The sequence below is a fragment of the Eublepharis macularius genome, chromosome 5 (assembly GCF_028583425.1).
Source record: "Eublepharis macularius isolate TG4126 chromosome 5, MPM_Emac_v1.0, whole genome shotgun sequence".
Taxonomy (NCBI): domain Eukaryota; kingdom Metazoa; phylum Chordata; class Lepidosauria; order Squamata; family Eublepharidae; genus Eublepharis; species Eublepharis macularius.
In genome coordinates, this window is record NC_072794.1 from 5,243,736 (window position 1) to 5,269,121 (window position 25,386).

General features: G+C 47.0%; 2 protein-coding genes across 2 annotated transcripts in view; one reads left to right on the forward strand and one right to left on the reverse strand.

Annotated features, from left to right (window-relative positions):
• Nucleotides 1–25,386, forward strand: part of TPM4 (tropomyosin 4) — a 258,690-nt gene that overhangs the window by 215,225 nt on the left and 18,079 nt on the right. The gene's annotated exons all lie outside the window — the stretch shown is intronic.
• LOC129329778 (cartilage intermediate layer protein 2-like) lies at nucleotides 1,323–23,512 on the reverse strand. The gene is made up of 8 exons (XM_054979407.1): nucleotides 23,454–23,512; nucleotides 21,498–21,761; nucleotides 20,422–20,613; nucleotides 17,285–17,443; nucleotides 15,393–15,707; nucleotides 14,282–14,390; nucleotides 5,314–5,471; nucleotides 1,323–4,067 (listed from the first exon to the last, which is right to left on the reverse strand). The coding sequence occupies exons 1-8, from the start codon at nucleotides 23,458–23,460 to the stop codon at nucleotides 1,687–1,689; spliced, it is 3,585 nt and encodes a 1,194-aa protein (XP_054835382.1). The 5' UTR covers nucleotides 23,461–23,512; the 3' UTR covers nucleotides 1,323–1,686.

Below are 25,386 nucleotides of genomic sequence, written 5' to 3' on the forward strand. Positions count from 1 at the left end.
TGTGACCAGGTCCCTCCTGAGGTAAAAGTTTAAGGTAACATAAGGAGGAGCTGTAATAAGGGTCCAAATGTGAGGTTAAAAACAAAACCGTTGCAGGGAGCCTCCTAGTGACTTCTTGCCGTTTAATTTACCTGACACTTGAGAGAAGTACTGCTTAGGGACCAAGTTTGAACAAGTCCAGGTAAAACCTTTTAAAGGAAGAAAAAACATGATTTATGGCAACTGGACAGCCAGGGGGAGCACACAAGAGGAATGTTCTGTATCTCGTGTATTATAAAGGACCAGTGAAGGGGAAAGGATAGTGAAGAGGGGGGCTAGGTGGCAGGTGGAGTTGTGATCAGGAGTGGGTGTCAGCTGGACGACAAGGAGAGGACACCTTAGGCCGGAAATAGGACATCTTAGGGGACAAATCATACTGCCAGATTCATCCCTCGATTCCTTTCAGTGGCCATGGCCACCTTGAGAGGCTAGCAAAACGAGGCACCGGCCAAAGGCTTGAGGACTAAACAGACGAGAGGCTGTGAGATGTATAACTGGATCTTTCTGGCCCTTTTAAATGTAAAATTACAGCTGAGTATAGCCTCAATTTGGACTAGGGACATATGGAGAGGGGAAGAGTAGGATAGACTTTTTCACCCCTTTGAGGTTAAGGCAATCAAAAGTGGAGCTTCTGTGTTCTTTAGATTCTTTTTTTAAAAGAAATTTTAGAAATGAAATAAAAGACAGATACTCTCCTCTCCGCCAGATACTCTCCTCTCCGCCATTAAAGGCTTAACGAAAGCTCATGGAAGAGGGTTGATTTGGAAATATGTGAAGGATAGAAGGGTTCAGTCCTGGCTGGCTTGCTCAGGTCATGCGGACAGAGGATCAGTGACTCCTTTGTACATCCTCCATGTTCCTCAGAGGTAGAAGGGAGCCCATTGTCCACAGGCTTTCAGAATCATAACGCTGGCCTTACTTGGGGAGAAGACAGCACCAAAAATGGAAGCCACCCCACATGAGAACAAGACACACCATTGGGAGGATAATTGTACAGTTACAAAGGAATATCTTTGTTCAGGGCTTTTTTTCAGCAGGAACACAGTGGAACAGAGTTCCGGAACCCCTTGAAAATGGTCACATGGCTGGTGGCCCCGCCCCCTGATCTCCAGACAGAGGGGAGTTGAGATTGAGCGGCGCAGAGGGCAATCTCAACTCCTCTCTGTCTGGAGATCAGGGGGCGGGGCCACCAGCCATGTGACCATTTTCTCCAAGGGCAACCCACTGAGTTCCACCACCTCTTTCCCCAGAAAAAAGGCCCTGTCTTTGTTGGTAAGTAAATACAAAAGGGTGGTATTAGCTACCAACAAAGAGGTACCAACAAAAATGGAAAAGAGAAGTCCATCTGGCAGGTGGGTGGCAAGGAGAGCTGAATCAGGGATTAGCTGCAATGAGAACATGGGAGGAAGACCTTGTGCATAATATAGAACAGGGAAGCGAGGCTAAAAGGAGTAGGAACAGTAGACAAAAAGATGCCACGGGATTAACAGATTCAGTTGTTTTGTATTGCAGGATTTAGGGTGTTGGCCTGTGAGGAGGGACAAAGCTTGCCACATTGAGGCACTGCCCAACGATGTTAGGGAGCTGAAGAATGTATTGGGGTGAGGCCGTGACCCAAAGATTTCTTTGTGTCGCTCACTGTTTTGTCTAAGTAGCACCCACTCTCCTTCGGAAACTGGGGGTCCGACGGGTCTGTGTGGAGAACATGGTCCGCAATCCAGATGGGTAAGCCACCACTTGGGAAGAGCCCCGCAGCTGTTCATTGCCTCTCATTTCACGCTGGATCTCTGTCAGCGTCTGGGCAGGGAATTCGAGCAGGCGCTGGAAGAAGCTTTTGCGTCCCACTGGCTTCTCCTGGCAGGTGAAGGTCAAGGCAATCCCTGTAGTGGACTTCATCTCACGTGAGAAACCATCCGAAGTCCCATCAAAGCAGCGCCCAATGGCAATCTCCTTGGCAAGGCGTGGGTTCTGGTCTGTCACAGTGTAGATGCCATAGTTGTGTCCCAGTGGATCCACTGGAGCCAACATGTTGAAGATTGCAGTGTTGTTATTTTCCACCACTGGGGGGTGGCGGCCTAGGTATTCTCTCAGATAGCTGTTGACAGCTGTACGCCGGCAACTTCCTTGAGGAATGACGGACACGAAAGTCCTATCCACCAAACCCTGGTCAAACAACATCCCACTGCACTTGAATTCTACGCAAGCTGCTGAACTGTTATAGATGGCAAGATCTCGGACGCTACGGGTGTCTCGCAGGCCATAGAGCTGCCCTTGAGTCCTTGGGTGACTGCCACCCACATTTCGTGACCGCACCATGTACTCTTGAGGCCCATTAATCTTCACTTTGATATAACAGGCCCGGAACTCCTGAGGGTTGGGCCACCAAGAGAGGTAGTCTCCTGTCCAGGTGGTCAAATCACTCTCCTTGAAAGGTACGACGTTGTATTCATACTTGTCCACTTCTACCCTGTAGAACCGGAAATGGTTGGCTGTGACTGGTGCTTCTTCACATTGTTTCAGACTCCGGTAGGCATAGATGGGCCCATTGGTCTCATCGATGTTGTTCTGGTTGGGTTTGGCCAGGTTAATCTTGAAGGCTGTCTTCTTCAGGGCTGGGTCATCGTGGTCAGTCCGCTGGTAGCCAAGCTTGTTCAAGTAAGGCTGGGAAACTCCAATAGCACCAGGATTGAGCTGTGGCCTAGACGGCACAGCTTCCAGTTCCTCCCCTCCCATGGTAGCTGTGACATAGGCTGTGTAAGCATCGGCTCGTTGGGCATCGCAGAAAGCAGGCAAGCAAGCTCCATTGGGACCAGTCACCACACTGTCGAACCTACCCCAGGCCTGAGGATTGGATGGGTAGCCAGGCCTGGGTTCCAGGTTGATGAGGGTGACCACTACCCCCTCCATCTGCTCATCAGGCATGAACTTCTCATTGATGTAGGCCCGGACTTTGACAAAGCAGCGACGGTTCTCTGGAACATCAAGGTTAAAGAGGCGACGTTCACGGATCTCCAGGTTGCCAATAAGAAAGGCCCTCTCCTCTCGCTTTCCCCGCTTCTCTTTAGCCTGCTTGAAGGACCCTTCTTCCTCCCACAGGCCAGTCACGGGGTTGAGGGACCACAGCTTCATTTTCTGAATGTGTTCTGGCATCTTGATCAGCTCAGCATCCATCTTCACTTCCACACGCCCCGTTTCTAACCCCTGGTTGGTCCCTTCTTCCCAGAAGTCAACTGAAAACATGCCGTAAGTCCTGAGTGGGAAGACATCCCCTTCAGCATTGATGAAATTCAGGTCGCTGGAGGCAGCATTCACAGTGGTGATGTCACGGGGGTCCACGAAGGTAACGCTCGCTTTTACAGTGCCATTGTACACTTGGCCATTGGGCCTGAAGAAGGAAGCTGGAGGGATGACTATCTCCCCAACGGGATCCTCTCTGGTCACCTCTCCCAGAGGGATGACGTTGGTCTCTGTCGCTTCCAAAGTAACAGGCTTTTTCCTCCTCATCAGTCTGACATCCTGGTATACAGCTCCACCACGCTGGTCAAAGGGGAAGACCTTGACGGCATCCACAAATTTCTGCATCCGATCCACAAATTTGACCACCAACCGCTGCGTGTTGGGTGGAACCTCAATGGTGAAAGTTCCCTTGTAGCCAGTGAAGCCGATCTTCTCAGCACCTAGGTAGATCTCACCAAAACGCAGGGGCTCACCATTGTCAGCTGCCGAAGCTTTCCCACGGACCAGGACCTTGGGCTGGGTGCAGGAGGCACACCCGCACTCTGCGACCACCTTGATGGGCAAGATATACCCGACACAGTGAATCTCCTGCACCTCCATGCGCCGCGTCCCACAACAGTGCTCCACACCATCTTGGCACTGCAAACTGTCCACCAAGCTTCCATCACAAAGGGCTTTGGGACAGCGGCCGACATTGTAGAAGTGGGAGTGTGTGCCTTCTTGGAAACACTCGTCAGGAAGTCTGATAAGATACTCCTCTGGCTGAGCTGTGCAGGCAGAAATTCCTGGCTCTGCAAGAAAAGAAGAGGTTATGATGTACTGGAATAAGAGAACACAATATTTCTGAGACTAAAAAAATTACAATCCTACAATACTTCCCCAAAGCTCAGAAAAATGAATACATCTTGTACAGCATCTGGTGTCTCAGACTAGGAAGTCTAGCATTGAGACCAAGGCAGAGCTTACACTTTGCTGCCTTAGGGATCCTATTTGGGTAGAAAAGCAGCATATATATTCTTTAAACAGACAGACAGACCGATTGAATGATTGGCCAGAGGAGGAAGCTAATGGACTCCTTTTGGCTGCACTCCAGCGTCATCACCACTGCAGACGGTCAGAAGGCAGTATTGCAACACCTTATCACAGCCAGGTGGCACCAGGGGCATACTGGGAGGAAAAAATTGCCCAAGAAAGGGACCCCCCCACACACACACATACACACACAAAGAAGGGAGGGAGAAAGAGTCTGCCCTGACAGCCTCATGCCACACACAACTTGGCCAGGTATTTCCTTTGCTATGCGGGGCTCAGCTGGGCACCTCCTTCCCCATAGCATGTGCCTCCTTTCCTGCCTGGCATGGGGTTTAGCTGGGCAGCGTACCTCCTGTCTGCCCTGCAGAGATTAAGGGTTACCCCTTACTTGGGGCTGAGAGCCCCCCCGGGGGGGGGAAAGGGGAGGTCATCGGCTCACCAAGACTTAATGACCAGTCCCCCACTGGATGACACAATAAATCAATAGAGAGTTCTTATAAAGACTGGCCTCATTCCTCAGTCTGAGCAGCTTCTTAGCAGAAGGTTTGACTGGAAAGGGACTGATCCCACATTCCCCTATTTATTGCAAGGGCGTTTTCATTTGTGCCTGGGTTCTTTCCCCTCTGTTGATCCAGAGGAGTTAGCTGTGTTAGTCTGTAGTTGCAAAATAGTAAAGAGTCCAGTAGCACCTTTAAGACTAAACAATTTTATTGTAGCATGAGCTTTCGAGAACCACAGCTCTCTTCATCAGATGCATCTGATGAAGAGAGCTGTGGTTCTCGAAAGCTCATGCTACAATAAAGTTGCATCTGATGAAGAGAGTTGTAGTTCTCAAAAGCTTATGATACAATAAAGTTGGTTAGTCTTAAAGGTGCTACTGGACTCTTTGCTATTTCCCCTTGTTGACATTTTTGTTTGCAATTAACTTTTTTTGCTGCCCAACGGTAAAATAAAAGCCACATGAAAAGGAAACAGTGCCTGCCCAGACACCAACCAACTGCTCACCTATGATTGTCAAATGGGCGATGGACGATTTGATAGAGCCCACGTCACTGCTGGCTTTGCAGTAATATGAACCAGCTTGATGCGGCCCCAGGTCCTTCATGACCAAGCGGCTGTCATACTTGTACATCTTCCGATCCAGGAGTGTTCCATTATGATACCTAGAGAATCAGGAGAGGGAGTGGTTGGAGTCTAACCAATTAAGAGCTTGGCGGCACCTAACCACAAACTTGCTGCTCTTTGGTAAATGGTCATTTGCTTTCAGAATTCCCAATTGTTTAGCTACACAAGTGAAGACAAGGGTAACATTTTGCTCTGCTACGAGTAAAGACAGAAGTAGCACTTAAACAATGTTTACAATGGCTTCTTCACACACTCGACACAGCTGTGCAACATATCTTGCACACACACACAACCAGGAGGTTGAACAGCGGATCAGCCATCAGTTTAATCCCCTTATTCCTCTTCCTTCAGGCAAGACGTCTGCCTTTTTGAATTTGTTTTACAGCAGCATTTATATACAACAGTGTTATATACATGCATTCATCATCTTTTTAAAAAAGCAACCTTGCTGCAAGCTGCAAGGCTTCTATGGGGATCAGCAGGGAGGAAGATGTACATAGAGCTTTGCCAGGGCCATTCATAACTAATTTTTCTTTATTCAAATTGAGCCACTCTGAGAAGCCACAAAATGAGTTTCTTCAGAGCTTATCCCAAGAAAAATAATGCACTTTTGCAGTGAATACCGTGAAGGAGTTTTCAAAAGTGGTCTACAAATGTTATATCTGCCTTTGCTCCATTTAGTATGTTTATTGGGCGATGAGAAGAGAGGGTTTTCATTTCTGAATTTAGATTGAAGGTATGGCTCGTATGCTAGTGTCTCAAGATGAGACAGTCCATTTTTCATTTGCTTTGTCCGGTGGTTAGCATCACCTGTCATACCCAACAAGACCCTGTGCAATGTTCATTTGTGCTCCGATGCTATGGGTATAACTAAAAGCTGAAGCTATTTCTTGACTGTGATGTGGAAGGACGTAAAAGAGGGGTTGTCTCTACTGTTATCTGTATGTTCTCTTAACCTCCTCTCTCTTTAGCCTGGAACGAGAAGCTTGCACAGACGCTCATGACATTGAGACTTCTCATATATCAATTTTGCTTTTTCCTGCCTAGATGCTTCCTCTTGAATGTAGCTGACCGTTACCTTAAGGGGGTGGGGATTTGGGAATTCACCCGCACTTAGAATCCTATATATGTTTAGTGCTTGTAGGGAAACGTCATTCCTGGCAAAAATGGAGTAAGATCCTGAAACTGGTAGCTTATCAATAAAGTTCTTTAACTCATGCAGTGAAGTCTTTTTGAGAGTTACCTGGCAGATTTTTACATCCTCTCTCCTCTCCCCCATTCCCCCAAATCTTTGTGGTTTTATTTTACTTAATTTTCCTTTCTAGCATGGCCATAACTGCTTCTTAGAGATCAGTGTTTTATCCAGCAGGTCCGGTACAGAATCACAGAGTTGGAAGGGGCCATACAGACCTTCCAGTCCAACCCCCTGCCCAATGCAGGATGAGCCTAAAACATCCCTGACAAGTATTCATCCAGCCTCTTCTTGAAAACTGCCAGTGAAGGGGAGCTCACCACCTCCCTAGGCAGCTGATTCCACCTTTGAACTCCTCTGACCATGAAAAAGTTTTTCCTAATATCCAGCTGGTACCTTTCTGCATGTAATTGAAGCCTGTTGCTTCGAGTCCTATCCTCAGCTGCCAACTGGAATAGCTCCTTGCCCTCCTCCAAATGACAGCCTTTCAAATATTTAAAGAGAGCAATCATGTCCCCCCTCAATCTCCTCTTCTCCAAACTCAGTCATGTCCCCCCTCAACCTTCTCTTCTCCAAACTAAACATTCCCAAGGCCCACAGCCTTTCCTTGTAGGGCTCAGTCTCCAGACCCCTGATCATTTTCATCGCTCTCTTCTGCACCCTCTCAATTTTGTCCACATCCTTTTTGTATTGAGGCCTCCAGAACTGCACACAGTACTACAGGTGCAGCCTGGCCAAGGCAGTATAGAGAGGGACTATGACCACCTGTGATTTCGATGCAATGGCCCTTTTGATACAACCCAAGACTGAGTTTGCCTTTTTTGCCACCGCATCACACTGACTGCTCATATTTAGTTTACAGTCCACTCTTACTCCAAGATTTCTTTCGCAAACACTACTACCCAGAAGTGTATCCCCCATCCTGTATTTGTGATTCACATTTTTGTGGCCCAGATGTAATACTGTGCACTTATCTATGATGAATTGCATCCTGTTCACAACCGCCCACTTCTCCAGCAGATTGAGGTCTTGTTGAATTTTATCTCTATTGTCTTGGGTGTTTGCCACTCCTCCCAATTTGGTATCATCAGCAAATGTAATGAACAGCCCTTCCACTCCTTCATCCAGATCATTGATAAAAATATTGAAAAGTACCAGGCTCAAAACTGAGCGCTGTGGCACCCCACTGGACACCTCCCTCCAATCTGATGAAATGCCATTGACCACCACTCTTTGGGTGTGGTCCTCTAACCAGTTCCCTATCCACCGAATTGTCCTATAGTCTACTCCACAGTCTTCCAGTTTACCCATTAGAATGTCATGGGGGACCTTATCAAAAGCTTTACTGAAATCCAGGTAAATCACATCAACAGAGTTCCCACAATCCAGTAAGCTCGTCACTTGATCAAAGAAAGAAACCAGGTTGGTCTGACAAGATCTGTTGGGGACAAAACCATGTTGACTTCCTCAGATTATTAAGTGGTCCTTCAGATGCTTACAGATTGATCCTTTTAAAATCTGCTCTAATATCTTCCCAGCCACAGAAGTCAGACTGACCGGCCTGTAGTTTCCCGGGTCATCCTTCTTCCCTTTCTTAAAGATTGGGCTAACATTCGCTCTTCTCTAATCTTGTGTCACATCCCCAGTCCTCCAGGAGGCCTTGAAGATGATGGACAGAGGCTCTGCAAGTTCTCTAGAAAGTTCTTTGCACGCTCTTGGGTACACCCCATCCAGCCCAGGCGATTTGTATTCATCCAGTGCAGCCAGTGCAGCCAGGTGCCTCTCCACAACCTCTCTGTCAATGTCAACTAGCCCCTCAGGTGTCTTGTCATGTCTACTACCATCTCTAGATGGGCTCGAGTTCTTCAGGGAGAAAACAGAGGCAAAAAAGGTCATTAAACCTGTCTGCTTTTTCTCTGTCCTCTATCAGATTTTCTCCTTCCATTCCCAACAGCGGTCCAATTGCCTCTTTTACCTTGCATTTGCTTCTCACATATCTGTAGAAGTTTTTCTTATTGTAGCAAGCCCCCCGGCCAGACACAGCTCATACTGAGCTTTGTCTTCTCTGATGGCTGATCTGTAGTACCTAGTAACCCTCCTATATTCCTCTTTAGAGGTCTGTCCTTCTCTCCATTTCCTGAACATTTCCTTTTCCTCCCTTAGCTTATTCTGGAGCTCTCTGTTAATCTACATCAGTTTCTTGGAGCCCTTACCATGTTTCCGTCTTGCTGGAATAGTGAGGGCTTGACCTTGCAAAAGTTCATGTTTGAGAAGAGCCCACCCTTCACTTGCTCCTTTCCCTTCCAGCACACTCCCCCACGGAATGACCCTCATCAAGCCTCTGAGTTCATTGAAGTCAGCCCTAAGAAAATCTAACCTACGAGTCTGGCTACGGACTTCCTTGGTCCCCCACAGCAACTGGAATTCAAGAAGGACATGGTCACTTCCCCTAAGGTCCCCACCACCTTCACCTCATCTACCAATTCTTCCCTGTTGGTTAATAATAAGTCTAGTATGGCTGAGCCCCTCGTATCTTCCTCCACCATTTGAAAAAGGAAGTTATCGGCCAGGCAGGTCAGGAAGTTGCACGAGTCTTGTGGCTTTGCTGAGCTTGTCTCCCAGCACACATCATGGAAGTTGAAGTCACCCATAATTATAAGGTTCTGATGTCTGGATGTTCTTACTATTCTGTTCAAGGAGGGCGGCATCCATTTCCTCTCCCTGGTCAGGTGGTCTGTAGCAGACTCCAACAACAATACCCTTTGTCCTTCCTCCCGTTATTTCCACCCATATACTTTCCAGTGGGCTGTCAACCACATTCTCCAGAACTTGCTGACAATCAAGCCCTCTCCTCACATGCAATGCTACTCTGCCTCCTCTTCTACCCTTCTGGTTTTTCTTGAACAACTTGTACCCATCCACTACCACATTCCAGTCATGGGAATCATCCCACCAAGTCTCAGTAATTCCTACTATATTGTAGCCCTCTGTTTGCAAGAGAAGCTCAAGCTCGTCCTTCTTATCACCCATACTTTGGGCATTGGTATATATTAGTCACTTGTAGCCTTGTACCTTTGTTTGATCTGTTCTACCCAGGTGGGCCCCTGCTGTTATCACTTCTTCATTGAAATCCCCATGTCGATCGTCCCCTTCCCCTTGTGGCATCAGTTTAAAGCTCTCCTGATGAAGCTCTCCAGGTTCTTTCCAAACATTTTCTTCCCTGACCGTGAGAGGTGAAGCTCATCATGTGCTAGAAGGCCTTCTCTAAGAAAACCTATCCCGTGGTCCCAGAACCCAAATCGCTCCTGCCGACACCACCAACTCAGCCAGCGATTCACCTCGAGTGTGGTCTGCTCCCTTTGCATTCCTCTTCCTTTGACAGGAAGGATAGAAGAGAATACCACCTGTGCCCCCACTGTCCTCAACTGCCTTCCAAGAGCTTCATAGTCCTCTTTAATTCTTGCAATGGTATTTGCGACTGTGTCATTCATTCCCACGTGAACCAGCACAAATGGGTACTGATCAGTCGGTCTGATCAGTTTCAGCAGTCGGTCTGTAATATCCTGAATTCTGGCTCTTGGCAAGCAACACATCTCTCGGCATAGGGGATCTGGCCTGGACACATGATGTTCCATACCCCTGAGCAGAGAGTCCCCAAAGACCACCACCTTCCATTTTCTTCCACTTCCGTGTGGCCCCATGCCCTCTTCACTCCCTCCTCCAGGTTTTTGTGGTTCTCCTTCCACTCTCGTCTCCATCACCATCCCAATCACTTCAAAATTATTCTTGAGCTCCAGTGGACCAGAGCCTCACCTTAGTCCACATCTTCCGGTTTGTATTGCAGAACTGAGAGGCTCAGAAGGGAGATCGACTCTTCCTTCTTCTCTTGGACTTACTTCATAATGCTTGTGCAGAGCCCCCAGGCTCTTCTCTCTCTCTCTCTTTTTTTTTAATATCTAACATGGAAAACTACAAAAAACTACAAAAATACAAGGGAAAGAAAGAAGGGGGAAAAGGGGAGGGGGGCTGGGAAAAGGGGAAGAGCAACATACAAACAATAAACACTACACTACATCTCTTGTATTCCCTTCATGCTGCAATTTTTCTTAAAAGTTAACTTTCTAACATGCGAGCAGATTAGTAGATCTTATACAATACCCGCCATATTCAGGATCAGATCTTCTCTCCCCCCCCCTTGCGTCTCGGTCTCAATTCTCTCTGCGCAGCTGGAGCAGCTGTGCCCGCTCTCTCCTCCCCCCCACCTTCCCCTTCAGACTTTGGACGTTCGTCTTGATGGAACTCCTGATGATTGAACAAAAAGTCTGTCAGCTGGGCTTCCGATGTAATCTTATAAATTTGATCCTTATAACTAAACAAAACGCCTTCTGGAAACAACCATTTATATTTCACATCACATTTCCTCAAGAAAGCCGCAAGTCCTTTATACTTGAATCTTCTTTTACGAGCCAAAAATGGAACATCCTTCAAAATTTTAACCTTGTTGCCCAAATAATCCAAGTCCACATTGTACGAATTATATAAAATGGTGTCCCAAGTCTTCCTAGATGAAAAGTCAATAATAATCTCGCGAGGCAGCTGCCGCTTCATTACATACTTTGAAGACGTCTGCCGGACCTCCAAGATGTCGCTTTTTAACTCTTCTTTAGTTGCCTCTGCGAATGTCGCCAAAAGTCCAGACACCACATCTTTTAAATTTTCATTTTCCTCCTCTTTTACATTCTGAAGACGCAGTACCGTTTGGGCACGGTCCACTTGCAATCCTATTAATTGATTCTCCAAAAGCTTCACTTCCTTACTTGTTGCTTTCATGAGTACTGCGTTCTCGTGTGCGGACTGCTCTGCTCCGGTCGCTGTTTCTTTAATGGCTTTCACCTCGCTCTCCACTGAATCAACCTTTTGCCCCATTTCATTCAGTTTCACTACAAAGGGTTGCACAGCATCGAAAACTGCTCGTCTCACCAACTCTTCCAAAGTTTCCCCCTTCCCCTGTAGCGTCGCCATCACCGATTTACTCATTGCTGGGCTCTGCTTTTTCATCGCCATCTTGGGGAGGGGGGGACGCCAACTGAGTTCCGAGACTCAGTAAAGGGGGAAGAAATCCGCGCCTTCTTAGCTTCAGCTCCCACCAATCCTTCGCATACACTTAAGAATCAGAAGGGATTCGCTTACTTACAGGCTTTCACCTTAAATCTGCTTATTGCCATTCTCCATGGCCCGGCAGCACACGCGGTGCTGCGCAAGTCTGCCGGCCTCTGTTGGAGCAAGCGGGCAATTTACCCCCTGCATTACTTCCAGAGGGTTCTTCCCGCGGCGCCCCGGATCCAGGCTCCCTCCCTGGGAGTCCTGGAGGTTAACCCTCGCGAGTCAACCGCCCAGTCAGCCTGCTCAGACAGTTCCCCCCGGACCTGCGGAGAGGAACGTCCGACATGTCCGGGAAAACGAAACTGAATCCAGCCCCCAGGCTCTTCTCAATAAAATCCTCTCCCTCCTTGATCTCCTGAAGGGTGGTGATCCTCTCCTCCAGGCTCTGAATCTTCTCCTCCAAAAGCCTGACCAGCTTACACTTCTGACAAGTGAAGTCCGTCTTCTCTTCCGGGAGGAAAACAAACATGGCACGCTCCATGCAGGTGACTGGAAAGGGGCCTTCTGTCAATATCATCGCCTTCCAAGCATATTCCAAGCGTACTCTTCTAGCTGCAGCTCCCTTTCCTTCTCCTTCTCAGAGCCCAGATGGCTGTGATGTGCCATCACAGCCATCTGTGTGTACAATAAAATTAATCATCTGTTGTGGTGGATCCAAGAGTGTATATCAGTTCTAGGGAAATCAAAATCACAAATGCCCAGCGTTCAAACTGCATGCAGTTTACTCTTGCTAGGAAACTGCAGACTGGACACAACATCTATTGGTCAGCATCCATGCCATTGTCAACACACTCCTTCTACCCCATTCATGCAATTTCTAAAATCTTTTTTTAAAGTTTTTTTTTCATTTTTAAAGAAGTTCATCTGGAACAGCAATACAAGTCAAGGTTCAAATTACTGAGACTCCTCCCTCAGCCCCACAAAGTTATATACCCCACAAGCATTTGTGGGGGGCACTACAAACATTTAAAATGGGCTCCCCCCACACACATACACCATCACCACAGTGCCTCAACCCATACATACGATCTAATGAACCATGAAAAGGATTTGTTTTAGTTATGAAATTGCTGTTACATTGTCTACATTTTTGAAAAATGCTGCTTTTGCATCTTTTAATAATAAAACCCAGCTTAAGGCCATTTCCATACGTCCTTATACAGGTGGCCCACTCACGGAACACTGGCAGCTTTCCCCCAGCAATCTAGACATCTCCATTTGTAAAATGGTTGCAGACTGTTTGGTTTCCATTTTTCGGCACATTTTCTGGGACCGCAGGAAAGTGCAGTTCCAGAAAAGGTGCTGAAAAAATGGAAACCAAATAGTCTGCGGCCATTTTGCAAACGAAGACATCTGGATTCCTGGGGGAAAGCTGCCAGTGTTCCGTGAGTGGGCCACCTGTATAAGGACTTGCAGAAATGGCCCAAGAATCCTACAAGTTTGCTAACTATTTTGCAACTTTTTGTCACTAAAAAAGATTCATTCTATAAATTTCTCCATTTACAGGATCTAGTGTACTTTATTTGGACTAAATGGACTAAAGCCTTATTTTCCTGGCATTTTTCACACAAAATCATGAACTACCCTCTCCCCCGCCCAGTCTCTTGCAAGTTCAAATTCAATAGACAGGATGGCTCGGTGGCTTACCTGTTCTTGCCCTATTGAAGAACACCTGCCTTGTTTAGGAGTGCCAGCTTGTTGCAACTTCTTTCAGTTTCTGCATCACTGGCAGTGTGCAAAACACCCATAGGGCTATGCACACTTCACTGAAAATTAGTGGCCACAGACTCAGTTTCTCTTCTGAAATAAGTTTCACATTGTTTTTGTTCAGCTGCTTCCCTGGTTACTGCATTATTGCATGACTGCAAAAAGGCTCTTGTCTGATTTGAAAAACTGGAACATAGATTGGTTTCCTTTAGCTTCTTTTGTTCCCTTTCTTTTACCTCCTTACATTTCTGGCTGCCTGATTTATATTTGTAGCCACCTGCAGACATGGCAGCTGGCAATATATGTGTTTGTGACTGTGAGTGAATTATTATTGCATATATTTTGGGCATGCAAATCCTACTAGAAGCATCAGGGGCACTTCTTGCTCCTGCTCTCTTATGGTGCCTTGTGTTGCCTTTTCCACCAGACGTCCTTCCCTCCTGCTTGTGGAAAAGGAACTCTGGGACTGGGAAGTTCTCAATAGGAGCAACTTAGGAAGCCCAGCTGATCAGGATGTGGCTAGATTTTTCTACTCTGACACTACTTCTGATTCATTCCAGCAAATCTCACAAGATCTGGACAACAGGTACATAGATACAAGAAAATAAGTTTCTATAAATATCCTCTGGCGTGATCTGCAGTTTATCCTCAATATTGTTGTCTCATAGTAAAGGGGGATTGTAGCCTCAGCTGAGCCCCTCTGGGCCTCCAGGCCCCAGTAAAATGACCCTTTCCCAGCACGTGGGTGCCTGCCCACACTGCCGCCACCTGAGTGCCATCACTTACCAGTAATATTTCCTTGGCTCCGGGGTGCCTTGTGCACTGCAGCAAAATTGAACCTTTGACCCAACTCTCCTCACCTTCGATTCAGGATGGACAACCATATAAGGCTTCTCTGTCAAGTGTGAAAATGAAGTAGTATTGATTATTTTAAATATAAATCACACACACTCCAAATCAGAGGCAGTTTATAATAAAACAGAAATAGGGAGTCAATAAAAATCTATGCACTTTAAGGCTAAAGAGAACTGGTGTAACAGATTGCCTGAGGCCAGCGATCTGGGAGGCTGCTATTCGAATCTCACACCAGAATCTGATAAGGTCCAGAGGTCATACAAAATCGAGGTTACATTAAACTAACTTGTTGGTTTGATTGTCTGTATGTGAGCCACCAGAGTCTGTCAAATCAGAGTCAGAAGTAGGGATCCCAATTCCTCCATTGGGGGTAGGGGATCCCCCACTCACCACCCTCCACCACCACTCCCCTGGCCAGCAGAGGGGGAAAGTGGAGGAACAGGCCTCCCGGGCAAGCTCCCAGGTGGCGTGACATCATCACCCCCGGCAGTGAAGTCATCATGCCTCCTCAAGAGCACTTACGCACTTCACAGCGGGCCGATTTGCGACCCAAATGGGTTGGGCCCATTTGGGGCCCAAACTGGCCTGCTGTGAAGTGTGTGTGAGGATCAAAGAAAAGGTGAGTGCCAGGTGCCCCCCCAACTCCCACTGGGAGGGTCAGGAGACCTTGCAACCCTAGTCAGAAGGCATTCTTTGAAGTTGCCCTGAAGTACATGGGATGGCTTGGAACCAGTCTCAGACTCAAGCTACAAGTGATGAATTACACTTGAATGGCAAGTGAACAGACTCACACGTATTCCTCCTTGTTCCCTTGTGCTCCACTTGCACTCCACTCAATCACTACCGAGCGGAGCACAAGTGGAGCACAAGTGAACAGGGAGGAATACATGTGAGTCTGTTCACTTGCCATTCAAGTGCCATTCGTTACTTGTAGCTTGGCCCAGAGTACCTCACAGAGTTGTTGTGAGGATAAGAGAGGACAGGAGAGCCATATTCATAGTTCTGACCACCTTAGAAGAACAAATAAATAATTCTTTCATACCAAGTCTGTGGAGCACAATCTCTGCCAGGGACGTACGGGAGCCATCAGCAGTCACGGAAGTCATGCCTGAGGCAAAACGCTCCAGCCGTGCGCTAATGTTGGCAGCACTCCCAGTGCAGATGCCACGGATCATGAACTGGCCCTGGGAGTCACTCCATGCCAGCACAGCTGCTGGCCGTTCCACAAGAGAGATCTGCGCATTGGCAAGAACCGTTCCATCAGCGCTTCGTACAATCCCCGAAAGGGTGTGGTTGGGACAGATGCAAGTGCTACAGTCCTTGCTGGGAATGCCCGTATCACAGCTGAGCTGACAAGCTAGGAACAGGGAGGCAGGAGGATACAAATTCAGAAGCAGAGGATACGAATTCAGACATACTGGGGGGGGGGGTGTCAGTGCTTAGTGGCTGGGCTCCTGGTTTGCAGAATGCCCCAAATCCAGTCCCTCACATTGCTAATTGAAGGATCTGGTTACAGGTGTCGGCAGAAGAAGTTTCTTGGCTTGAAACCCTGAGACTCTGCCGGAGACAGTCTGGAGCTGGAAGGACCAAATATCTTAGTCTGCATAAAGTAGCTTCATGAGCAAAAAAATTCACTTGTGTCCTTCCACTCTTATCCAGAAGGGCCCATAGCTTAGTGGCTTTGCATGCAGAAGGTCTGGGTTTCAGTCCCCACATAAAGTCTCTCCGAATGCAGATGATGGGAAAGAACTTTCTCTTCCGGAGTTCCAGGAGAGCTGCTATTGTGCAATTGAGGGGAGGGAGGATCCCCTTAGGGTTGCCAGATCCAGGTTGGGAAATCTCTAGAGATTTGGGGGTGGAGCCTGGAAGGGGGCAGAGTGTGGGGAATAGAGGGACCTCAGCAGGAAATCATGCCACAGAAACCGCCCTTCAAAGTTGCCTTTTACTCCAAGGGAATGGATCTCTGCAGTTTGGAGATCAGGTTAGCAATGGAGGGCAACAAAAGGGTTTTTTCAGAGGAACGCCCCTCCCCCACCTTTGTGGAATCTACTTTGACATGTTAAATTTGGGAGCTTGATTCTCAAAATTCATCCACAAAAGATTAAGGCCATCATGTTTCTTTTTAAAAACACAATCTAAGCCAAATTCAATTGTGTTTGAAAGGTAAACTTGAACTCTGAAATTTCTGCCAAGTTTGCCCCAAAATTTTGCTTCCTGCCTTTGTTCGGAGAAATGTATATAGCAAGGTAAATCTAACTGTAGAAGGGCAACTTGAATTCAAAATCACCCTCCTCAAACTCTTCCCAGGTGTCCTCAGGTATTTTATTTTTCCTTATTTATTTAATTTATTTATAGTCTGTCTTTCTAAGAGTCTTTCTACACAATACTTTTGACATGTGTTCTTCACGTGTTGGGAGACGCAACGTTAGCCAGAAAGCATAGTTTTAAATTACAGAGCTGGTGGAGATCACTCTGGAGGGGACGGATTCTCTCACAGCCTTCTGCCACCTCTGGCATCTCCCCTTCCAAAGCCTTTGCCCTGCTGAGGGTCATTTAATTCAAAATTTTAAGCAGCGAGAGTGGCAGGGTAAAAGCTTCAGATGAGGAGACAGTCCAGCGTGCCAGAGGTGGCGGAAGGCTGTGAGAGAATCTGTCCCCTCCAGAGCGATCTCTGCGGGCTCTGTCTTTCAAAACTTTACTTCCTGGCTAACATTGTGTCTCCTGACACTTGACGGACACATGCCCAGACATCTCGTGTAGAGAGACAATGAGACTCAGGGAGGCTTACAGCGTAGAAAGCTGTGCAATCAGCATAAGACAACCAATGAACAATGCAATAGGGCTAGGAATTACAAAATTAGAGAGCCACGCCCGGGGGGGCGGAATGCCCTCTCCATCCCTGCCACTCTCCTTTCAACCCAAGACTTCACACACCTGGGCAGGGCGTCTGGGGGCACTTCTGCACCTCCGAAGGGCGTCCAGCGCAGCGTGCGTGCTTTGACTTCTGGCAGCTCCGCCGCCTCACCCGTCTCCCCCCACTGCCGCAGGTCTTGGAACAGGGACTCCAAGCCCCCCAGGAGCTCCACTTTGTCTCTGCGGGGCAGAAGTTAGCATTAGAAACCTCTCTCACCATCTAACTCTGCATAATAAGGTAGAGAAGAAATCTCAAGTCTCTAGCAAGTGATATTTAAAGATCAAAGTGTGATTTGAAAAAAAAAAAGTTCAGATGTGACTCTGTGAGCAATGTTTCGGTCAGAATGGCTTCCGTGTCTCTAACTGTCCCTAGACTAACATGTTTTCCATCTTAGGGCTGGCTCCAGATTTGGGAGGGTGGGCTATGGACAAGTTACCACTCACCCCCTCCCAAGCATGCTGCCCTCCTCGTGGTCACACACAAGCACACGCCCCCAGAGATTGAGGTCTGAGTGGGACACTTTTCCCCTTCCTCCATCAGTGATGCTAAAAGGGATTGGAGCTGTGATTCCTCCAGACACTTCTCCAGCACAAAATGGCCCCCCAAATGCTGTGACATCACAGGAGCCTCCGTGACAATCTCCCAGTGTTGCTGGCCAAGCATTTCTGGGTGGCTGTGGGCTAGTTTATGAGCCTTGGCGGATGCCCCATTCTACTGGCCTTGGTGCCAGCCCTGATCCATCCCATTTAAAGTGCATCATCGACCCATCCCTTAACATAGATTTATAAGCTTCCGTCGCTATGAAAACTGACTAGCAGCTTTAAAGAGAGGCACAGAGCTGAAGCCTCTCAACAGCTATTAGCCATGACAGCTAAGTGGAACCTCCATGGACAGAGGCAACTGTAAATGGACAGGTGAGGCCTTGCTCTGCTTGTGGATTTCCTGGAAGCATCTGGCTGGACACTGTGGGAAAGAGGATGCCAGACTTGAGAACTTCAGAGCTCAGAGCAACAACTCATGCAGAGACACAGTAGGGCAGCCTCTTCTAAAGGCAGTGTTACAAAGCTATGCATCAGAACCCTGAGATAAAAGGCTTGAAGTAGCCCACAGCAGTCAGTTCTATTGTTACTGGATCCATTTAAAACTCTCCTTCTTCCCCAAGGGCCTTTCTGAGACTGTTTAAACCCAAAGAAGACAGAAGGCAGCAACTCGTGCAGAGATGCAGCAGGAGCCTTCCAGCAAAGGTGCCTCTTAGCAGTCTCAAGAGCCTTTAACCACTTTGAATCTTAATTTTTCACAGCCCACAGTTTTTTCTTGCAGCACTCAGTGTGGGAATTATCAATCTGTTTTTTGCATCTGGAATTTCAATTATGAATACCCCAGAAAATATTCCCGCATGCAGCTGTCGCTTTGAAATGTTTTTTAAAGAGACTTCTTTTTTAAAAAGAAACTTTCTTTCTTTGACTCGTTAGAAAATAAAGGGATCAGTTATCTCTTCTTCACAAGAATGTTTGAAGTCCTCTATATGAACTGCCCGAAAACGTACTTGGCGTTTAAAAATCCTTGGGCTGGCCAGGTAACTTTCATTAAAAAATAGCTTTGGCCATTAAAACAAGCCTTCAAAAGACTGCAAGGCAATTGTTGACATTCCTTCTCAGTGACGTGCTAGGCTCTACTGGGGGACCAGCGTGCTTTACCAAACATCTCTCCCATCTTTTGAAAGTGTTTCGTGCAGACAGACCCAAATATGCGAGGCCAGGTGGGACAGAGCAAAGACAGTGGGGAGGGAGGGGGGATCGTGTACAAAGTATGCTCTCTTTGGGAGGAAGGTTGGGAAGGGCAAAGATGCACATTAATGTGCGATTTAATTTCAACCCATTGACCCAGAACCAACGGGTTGAAATTAAATCAAAAGAGTTTTTGGCTAAACATTAGGAAGAACTTCCTGACAGAGCGGTCCCTCAGTGGAACAGGCTTCCTTGGGCGGTGGTCGGCTCTCCTTCATTGGAGGTTTTTAAGCAGAGGCCATCTGACAGCAATGCTGATTCTGTGAACCTGGGCAGATCATGAGAGGGAGGGCAGGAAGGGTTACATCAGTGCTTACTTCTTGTGGTCCCTTCTTACATGCCCAGGGTAATGCCAGTTGCCACCTTGGAGTCAGGAAGCAATTTTCCCTAAACCAGTTCAGCAAGGGATTCTGATAGTGTTTTGCCATCTTCTGGGCATGAAGCAAGGGTCACTGGGTGTGTGTGGGAGAAGGGGAAGTAGTTGTGAATTTCCTGCATTGTGCAGCGGGTTAGACTAGATGACCTTAGAGGTACCTTCCAAGTGTATGATTCTATGATTCTGTGATGTGAGTTGGGTCAAAGATGCCTGACCTGACTTTCAGCCGCTCCAAATGCTGCGAGGGGGGGCTCCAGGCTTCCTTTCCATGCTGTTTTTGCCAGCAGAAATGGAGCCCAAGGAAGGGATAAACTGTGGGAAATATGCCTGAAGCCCCCTCTTGCCATGTGGGAGCTGCACAGAGTGACAGGTTTTCAAAAGTGAGTCCCCATGTGAACGTATGGCTGAGAATCGGGTCGGGTACTCATGGCCTGAGACATGTCACACGTAATGTGCTTGGCCCTAACGAAGTTGCCATCCTAGATAAATTCTATCTATCAATGTTTCTGCAACATCTATCCACCCCCCACCCCCACCCCAAGATATTGATGCCTATTATAAGTTGGGAAGTGTGGAGGCCATTAAGTTTTTTTCGCTAGATTGTGCTGGCATTCCCTAGATTTGTCTGTTTCCTTGTCACTGCTTTGATGCCCTTAACACAAAAACAGAAGTGCCAGTTTTCACAGTGATGTTGATTTCAATTCCAAAAATGGGGCTGGGGAGGGTAAAAGAGGACAGCCACTTTGTCCCAAGTCAGGAGAATTTTGTCAAAAGCTGGGATATTCAAAGTAAAACAGTATGGCCACCAAATCTGGCCACATGCCCGGACATGAAAATGAAAGAAAAAAACAGGCTTCTGAAATTCATTGGAAGTGCCCAAGTCCACTTTTCTAGCTCATGTGGAAATACACTGAGGAGACTGGCATTCCAAATACATTTGTTATTCCAAGGTCTATCTGGAACTCCCACCAAAATGGAAAGGTGTTTTGGATACCTTGGCATGGTCCGGTGCTGCAGGTTCGGCGCTCCATCGGTTTCCCCAAACATTTCAGCCGCTGCCCCAGCACCAAACTAGAGGTGTTCAAACAAGTCCGGTTCCGAGTCTGGACGCCGCTAACCCCGCAAGCAGTTCGTGAACAGGTACTCCAGTCCGACCAGTTTGACCAGCCCAACCAATCCATGGGATCTGTTGGAAAATGAGAGGGTGGAGGATTTGGGGAGAGGGAGAATGGCAGAGGACATGACATCAACCGCGTTAATATAAAAACTCTTCATTTGCAAGCATCCAGGTTGAGCGGATGACAAGTAAGCACTTGTGTACAGGCAGTATTGGCTAAAACTGCCAACTGACCAGGAGGGAACAATGTGGCTGGGATTCTTATTTTCATTTTGTGAAATTAAGATGAGTTGTTGAGAAATCAAGAGGCAAGACCAGACTGAGTTTTTAGAAAAGTCCTGATTTCACCACTTTGGTCTATGTTCTCCCTCTCCCACCTTTTTATTTCAAGAGGTTTTTATTTGTTGCACCATTGTTCATTCTTGGTTTGTCGAAAACAGAACATTCTGAAGGCATTTCAGATTTTTAAAAAGCAAATTCCTAGCCCTCACGGGATGCTCCAAAAACACAGCACTAAAAACTAAAAAAAAAGAGAAAGTATCTGGGCAGTGTTCAGTTGTCACAGCTAGCCAGAATATGTCTGCCAGGCCTTGGCTCTGAGAGAGATCTTGCAGACAGAGACATCTTCTAAGATGAAGCCGATGGGATTTACTCCCATGTAAGTGTGCACAGGACAGCAATCTTGGTGCTACACAGAAAGGACAATTTCATAGGGTTTGCTTTTTGCCTTCATAGTAAGACATCCCCCCTAATTTTATCTTCCCAACAGCCCTGTGAGGTAGGTTGTATTGCAAGAGAGCAAATCACGCAAGTTCATCCAAGTCATCGAATGAGCTTCACAGCTGAAACACCTTTGGACTCAACTTGTGCTTAAATGGCACGGGAGTCTTACTGAGGAAAAAAACAACAAGGATAACATTTGAAAAGCAAACCTCCTGTCTTGCAGAGCTCACCTGGTGGACATAGGAAACGGACGTGATAATTGGAACAGCTTTTGCCCCCAGGCTGCTCCTGGTTGAGGCAGCGGAAGCCTTCCTGGGGGTTGTAATGCACCACCTCGCCCACCTCCTCTGGCAGTTCCCACTCTGTGGTCCGGGCTTGGATCGCCATGGGCTGGGAGCACACCCGTTCCCGGTAGTAGAACCGAATGGCCTCTAGAGTCTCAAAATCCCCCTCGCCCCCAGGATGGTCCACATTGAACCAAGATGTCCATTCACCTGTGTGAGAGACGCAAACTTGCTGTTTCTCAAAATAAAACCAGGAAGCATACACAGCACTCTTTATACCGTCCTTTTCTTTAGGGGAGTACAACAGCCAGCCAACTTTAATTAGCAGCTAGTAAAATAATTGCATTAGTTTAAAAAAAAAAAGCAGAAATGTGGTGGGAAGGATAATTGGGGAGTGGAAGCAATCACAAAGTTTGAACTTTGGAGTTTCCACAATGCTGAGATCCCACCTACGTCCTCGAGCAAAGATTCTACGTATCACCCCAGCTGACATTCAACAGCCCTGCCTCTCGGGAGGTGTCTCTCTGTGAGAGCTGCTGCGGTGGGAAAGCCTCCTCATGAGGCAATTTGAAAGTTATTAGGGGAATCTAGTGGGGACAGTAATCTTTACCATTTAAAGAAAAGTCGTAATTATTGTAAAATTTAAATTTTAGGTAGATTTAAGGTTAATGGAAATCATTTGGTTTATTAATGTAATAAGAGTTAATTATATATAGAGAGAATAGAAAAATAAGTTATAGAATAAGATATGGGTTGGAAAACTGTTGGAAGTCACCAAAAAAGGGGGGAGGGAAAGGGTGGGGGAAAACTGATATCTAGGTTTAATAATTGAAATAATGTTTGTAAATTTGTACTCACCTAATAAAAATTTCTTTAAAAAAAAAAAAGGAAAGCCTCCTCATGAGAAGGCAGTGATACAAAAGTTGCCCTTTTTGAGGGTGCGTAACTTCTGCAGCAATGGGCACGATTCCTCTACAGTTGTTTCCTCTAATCAGTGTCCGTATTCCTTGTTCATCTTTATTTTAGGTCATTTATTTAAAGGGTTTTAACTCTTTCATATTAGGTTGACCTTTTTTAAAAAAAATAGAAATGTTCATATTTTCTCTTTTTTTTAACCCTCGTCATCTTTTTATTTGGCAGATCTATTGTTTTATTTTGCTCTTCTAAAACGAAAGAACAAAGCATGTAACTGAATCTGGATTTTTTTCCTGAGGATTTCCACAAAGCATAGAATGTAACCTTTTGGGCAGTGATGTCATTTCCCCCCTGCTCTTCCCACCCCATCCCAGGAGGAAAGGTTTTAATCACAACCCCCCCAAACCATGAGAGGTGTTGTCTATATTTCTTGAATCTTCATGATCGGGCTGTGCCTGGAAGGCCTAGCAAGGCCTCAGAAGCCTGTTAGCAGTGGGAGTAGGCCTGCCTACGATTCCCAGGAGCCCCTGGGCTGTTTTGGTGCCCTTTTTGGCCAATCAGAACACAGGGGCTAGTGCTATATAAGTCTGGGAGGGAAGAGGCCTGTGTTCTTCCTCCCAGGGAGCAGGCTAGAGGAGGTTGCTGCCAGGGAGAGAGGCCCTCGTCCAGGTGGAGTGAGAAGGCAGGCCTGGCAGACAGAGGGACAGGGAGTTCAGTCGCGCTAGGGCCTTCTGTTTATTTTGCTTTCACCCATCTATTGTTGCTAATGCACCTTGCTTGCTTGCTTGTTTGTTTATTAACTGACCTCCTTGTAAATAAGCCCTTTTGTTTGTTGTGAGTCTGCTGGGTCCTCATGCCTGTTTATTGGACAAGCCACGGAGGTCAGAAGGGTTGGGAGGGCACTCTGGGCCTTCCCAAGGGACCCTAAATCCCAGAGTGGTGGCAGTGTAAGGTGGCTCACCCCACCTGAGGTGTGACAAGACCCACCGGGCATTTCTGCAGCAAGACTCGTTCTGGGGGTCCCCGTTTTCTTCTGTATGTACAACTGCTTGGGTTTGACCAAATCTTTTTTCCTCTGTGCATCTGTTGGGAAACCAAAAATTCAGAGACAAAAGACTTATACCACCTGTTTTTTTGTAGGCAAAAGCTTACTTCATCAGATATATAAAGCAGTCAGCAAAGATGTACGTGTTTAAGTGTATACAGAATGTTTAAAATTTGGTATGGAGATAAATAGTATCTCAAAAGAGAAACACAAGTCAAATGTAATGTTTAGCTCTCACTGATACACATCCAAGAAATGGGGAGAAATAATGTCTTGCTATTTTGGGGACGTTTACCAAATTCTTAGAGGATTTTTAACATTTATGTGTGAATCTTGGCATTTACCAATATTTGGCCAATCCCTATCAGTAATCTGCACTCCCATTATTTTTGAGACTTCTAACATATTTATGTATGTAGCTAAATAAGCAAAGGCTTCGTTCGCACATGAAGGAAAATGAGGTAGTAGTGATTTGATGCAGTAGAATGACTCGTGGGAGGGGCCAAGATGACTATACAGCCACCCCTCCCCCAACAGACAGGTAGAGAGGCTCACCAGATGGCACAGAATGGCCTCAACCATATGCCTGGCAGAACATCTCTGTCTTACAGGCTTGCTGGAAGGATAGAAGATCTTAGCAGGTCTGAGTGTACACAGACAGAGAGTTCCACCAGACTGGAGCCAGGACCAAAAAGGCCCTGGCTCTGGTTGAGGCCAATCGAGCCTCCCTGGGGCCAGGGACCACCAGTAATTGTCAGCTGATCTAAGTGCTCTCCAGGGTACCTTTGGTGAGAAGTGATCCTGCAGGTATGCTGGTCCCAGTCCACTTAGGGCTTTATAGGTCAGAACAAAAACTTTGAATCTGATCTGGAATTCCACGGGGAGCCAGGGTAACTGCTCCAAGATGGGAGTAGTATGTTCCCTATATGGAGTACAAGTTAGGACACGCGCAGCAGCATTCTGAACCCGTTGCAATTTCTGGTCAGATCCAAAGGAAGCTCAGTGTAAAGCGAGTTACAGTAGTCCAACCTGGAGGTGACCATTGCATGGATCACTGTCATTAGGCCATGGGTCGAAAGGTAGGGAGCAAGCTGCCTGACCTGCCAAAGATGGGGAAAAGCAGATGGGCAACTGCCGCAATCTGGGCCTCCATTGATAAGGAGGTATCCAGTATCACCCCTAGGCTCCTCAGTGCTGGAATGGACACAAGTGGCACCCCATCAAAGATCCCCAAACAAAAGGACCCACAAATTAATGTGTCTGCACAAACGATGATGCTCCTGGCACAATATTACTCTTAAAGGCCTGTGACTGGACAGACGACAAAGCCAGAATATAAAACTCTGGTGGTAAATTTTTCCTAGTCATCTCCAGAAACGGTGGTTGTTGTGGGTTTTCTGGGCTGTATTGCCGTGGTCTTGGCATTGTAGTTCCTGACGTTTCGCCAGCAGCTGTGGTGAAACGTCAGGAACTACAATGCCAAGACCGCGGCAACACAGCCCGGAAAACCCACAACAACCATCGTTCTCCGGCTGTGAAAGCCTTCGACAATACATCTCCAGAAACGTTTACATAATGCATAGAGGGATAGCCTGGATAGCTAAGTGGAACCTCCGTGTTCAAAGGCAGTATACCTGAAGGCAGCTGCCAGCTTGGAAGGGTGAAGTTTAAGTGCCCAACAGCTGAACATTCTCCCTGCATGCATGCATGTGCCTCATCTCCAGAGGAGAGAGCGCGTGGCTCTTCCTAGCCCTCCCCAATAGGGCTTAGGGGAGAATGAATGAATGAACCCACTCTCTTCAGTGGCTGAAGGGGCACTTCACTGGGAGATAACAGAGGCCCTGGGGCAACCTCCCATTTCCTACAGGAGGTATG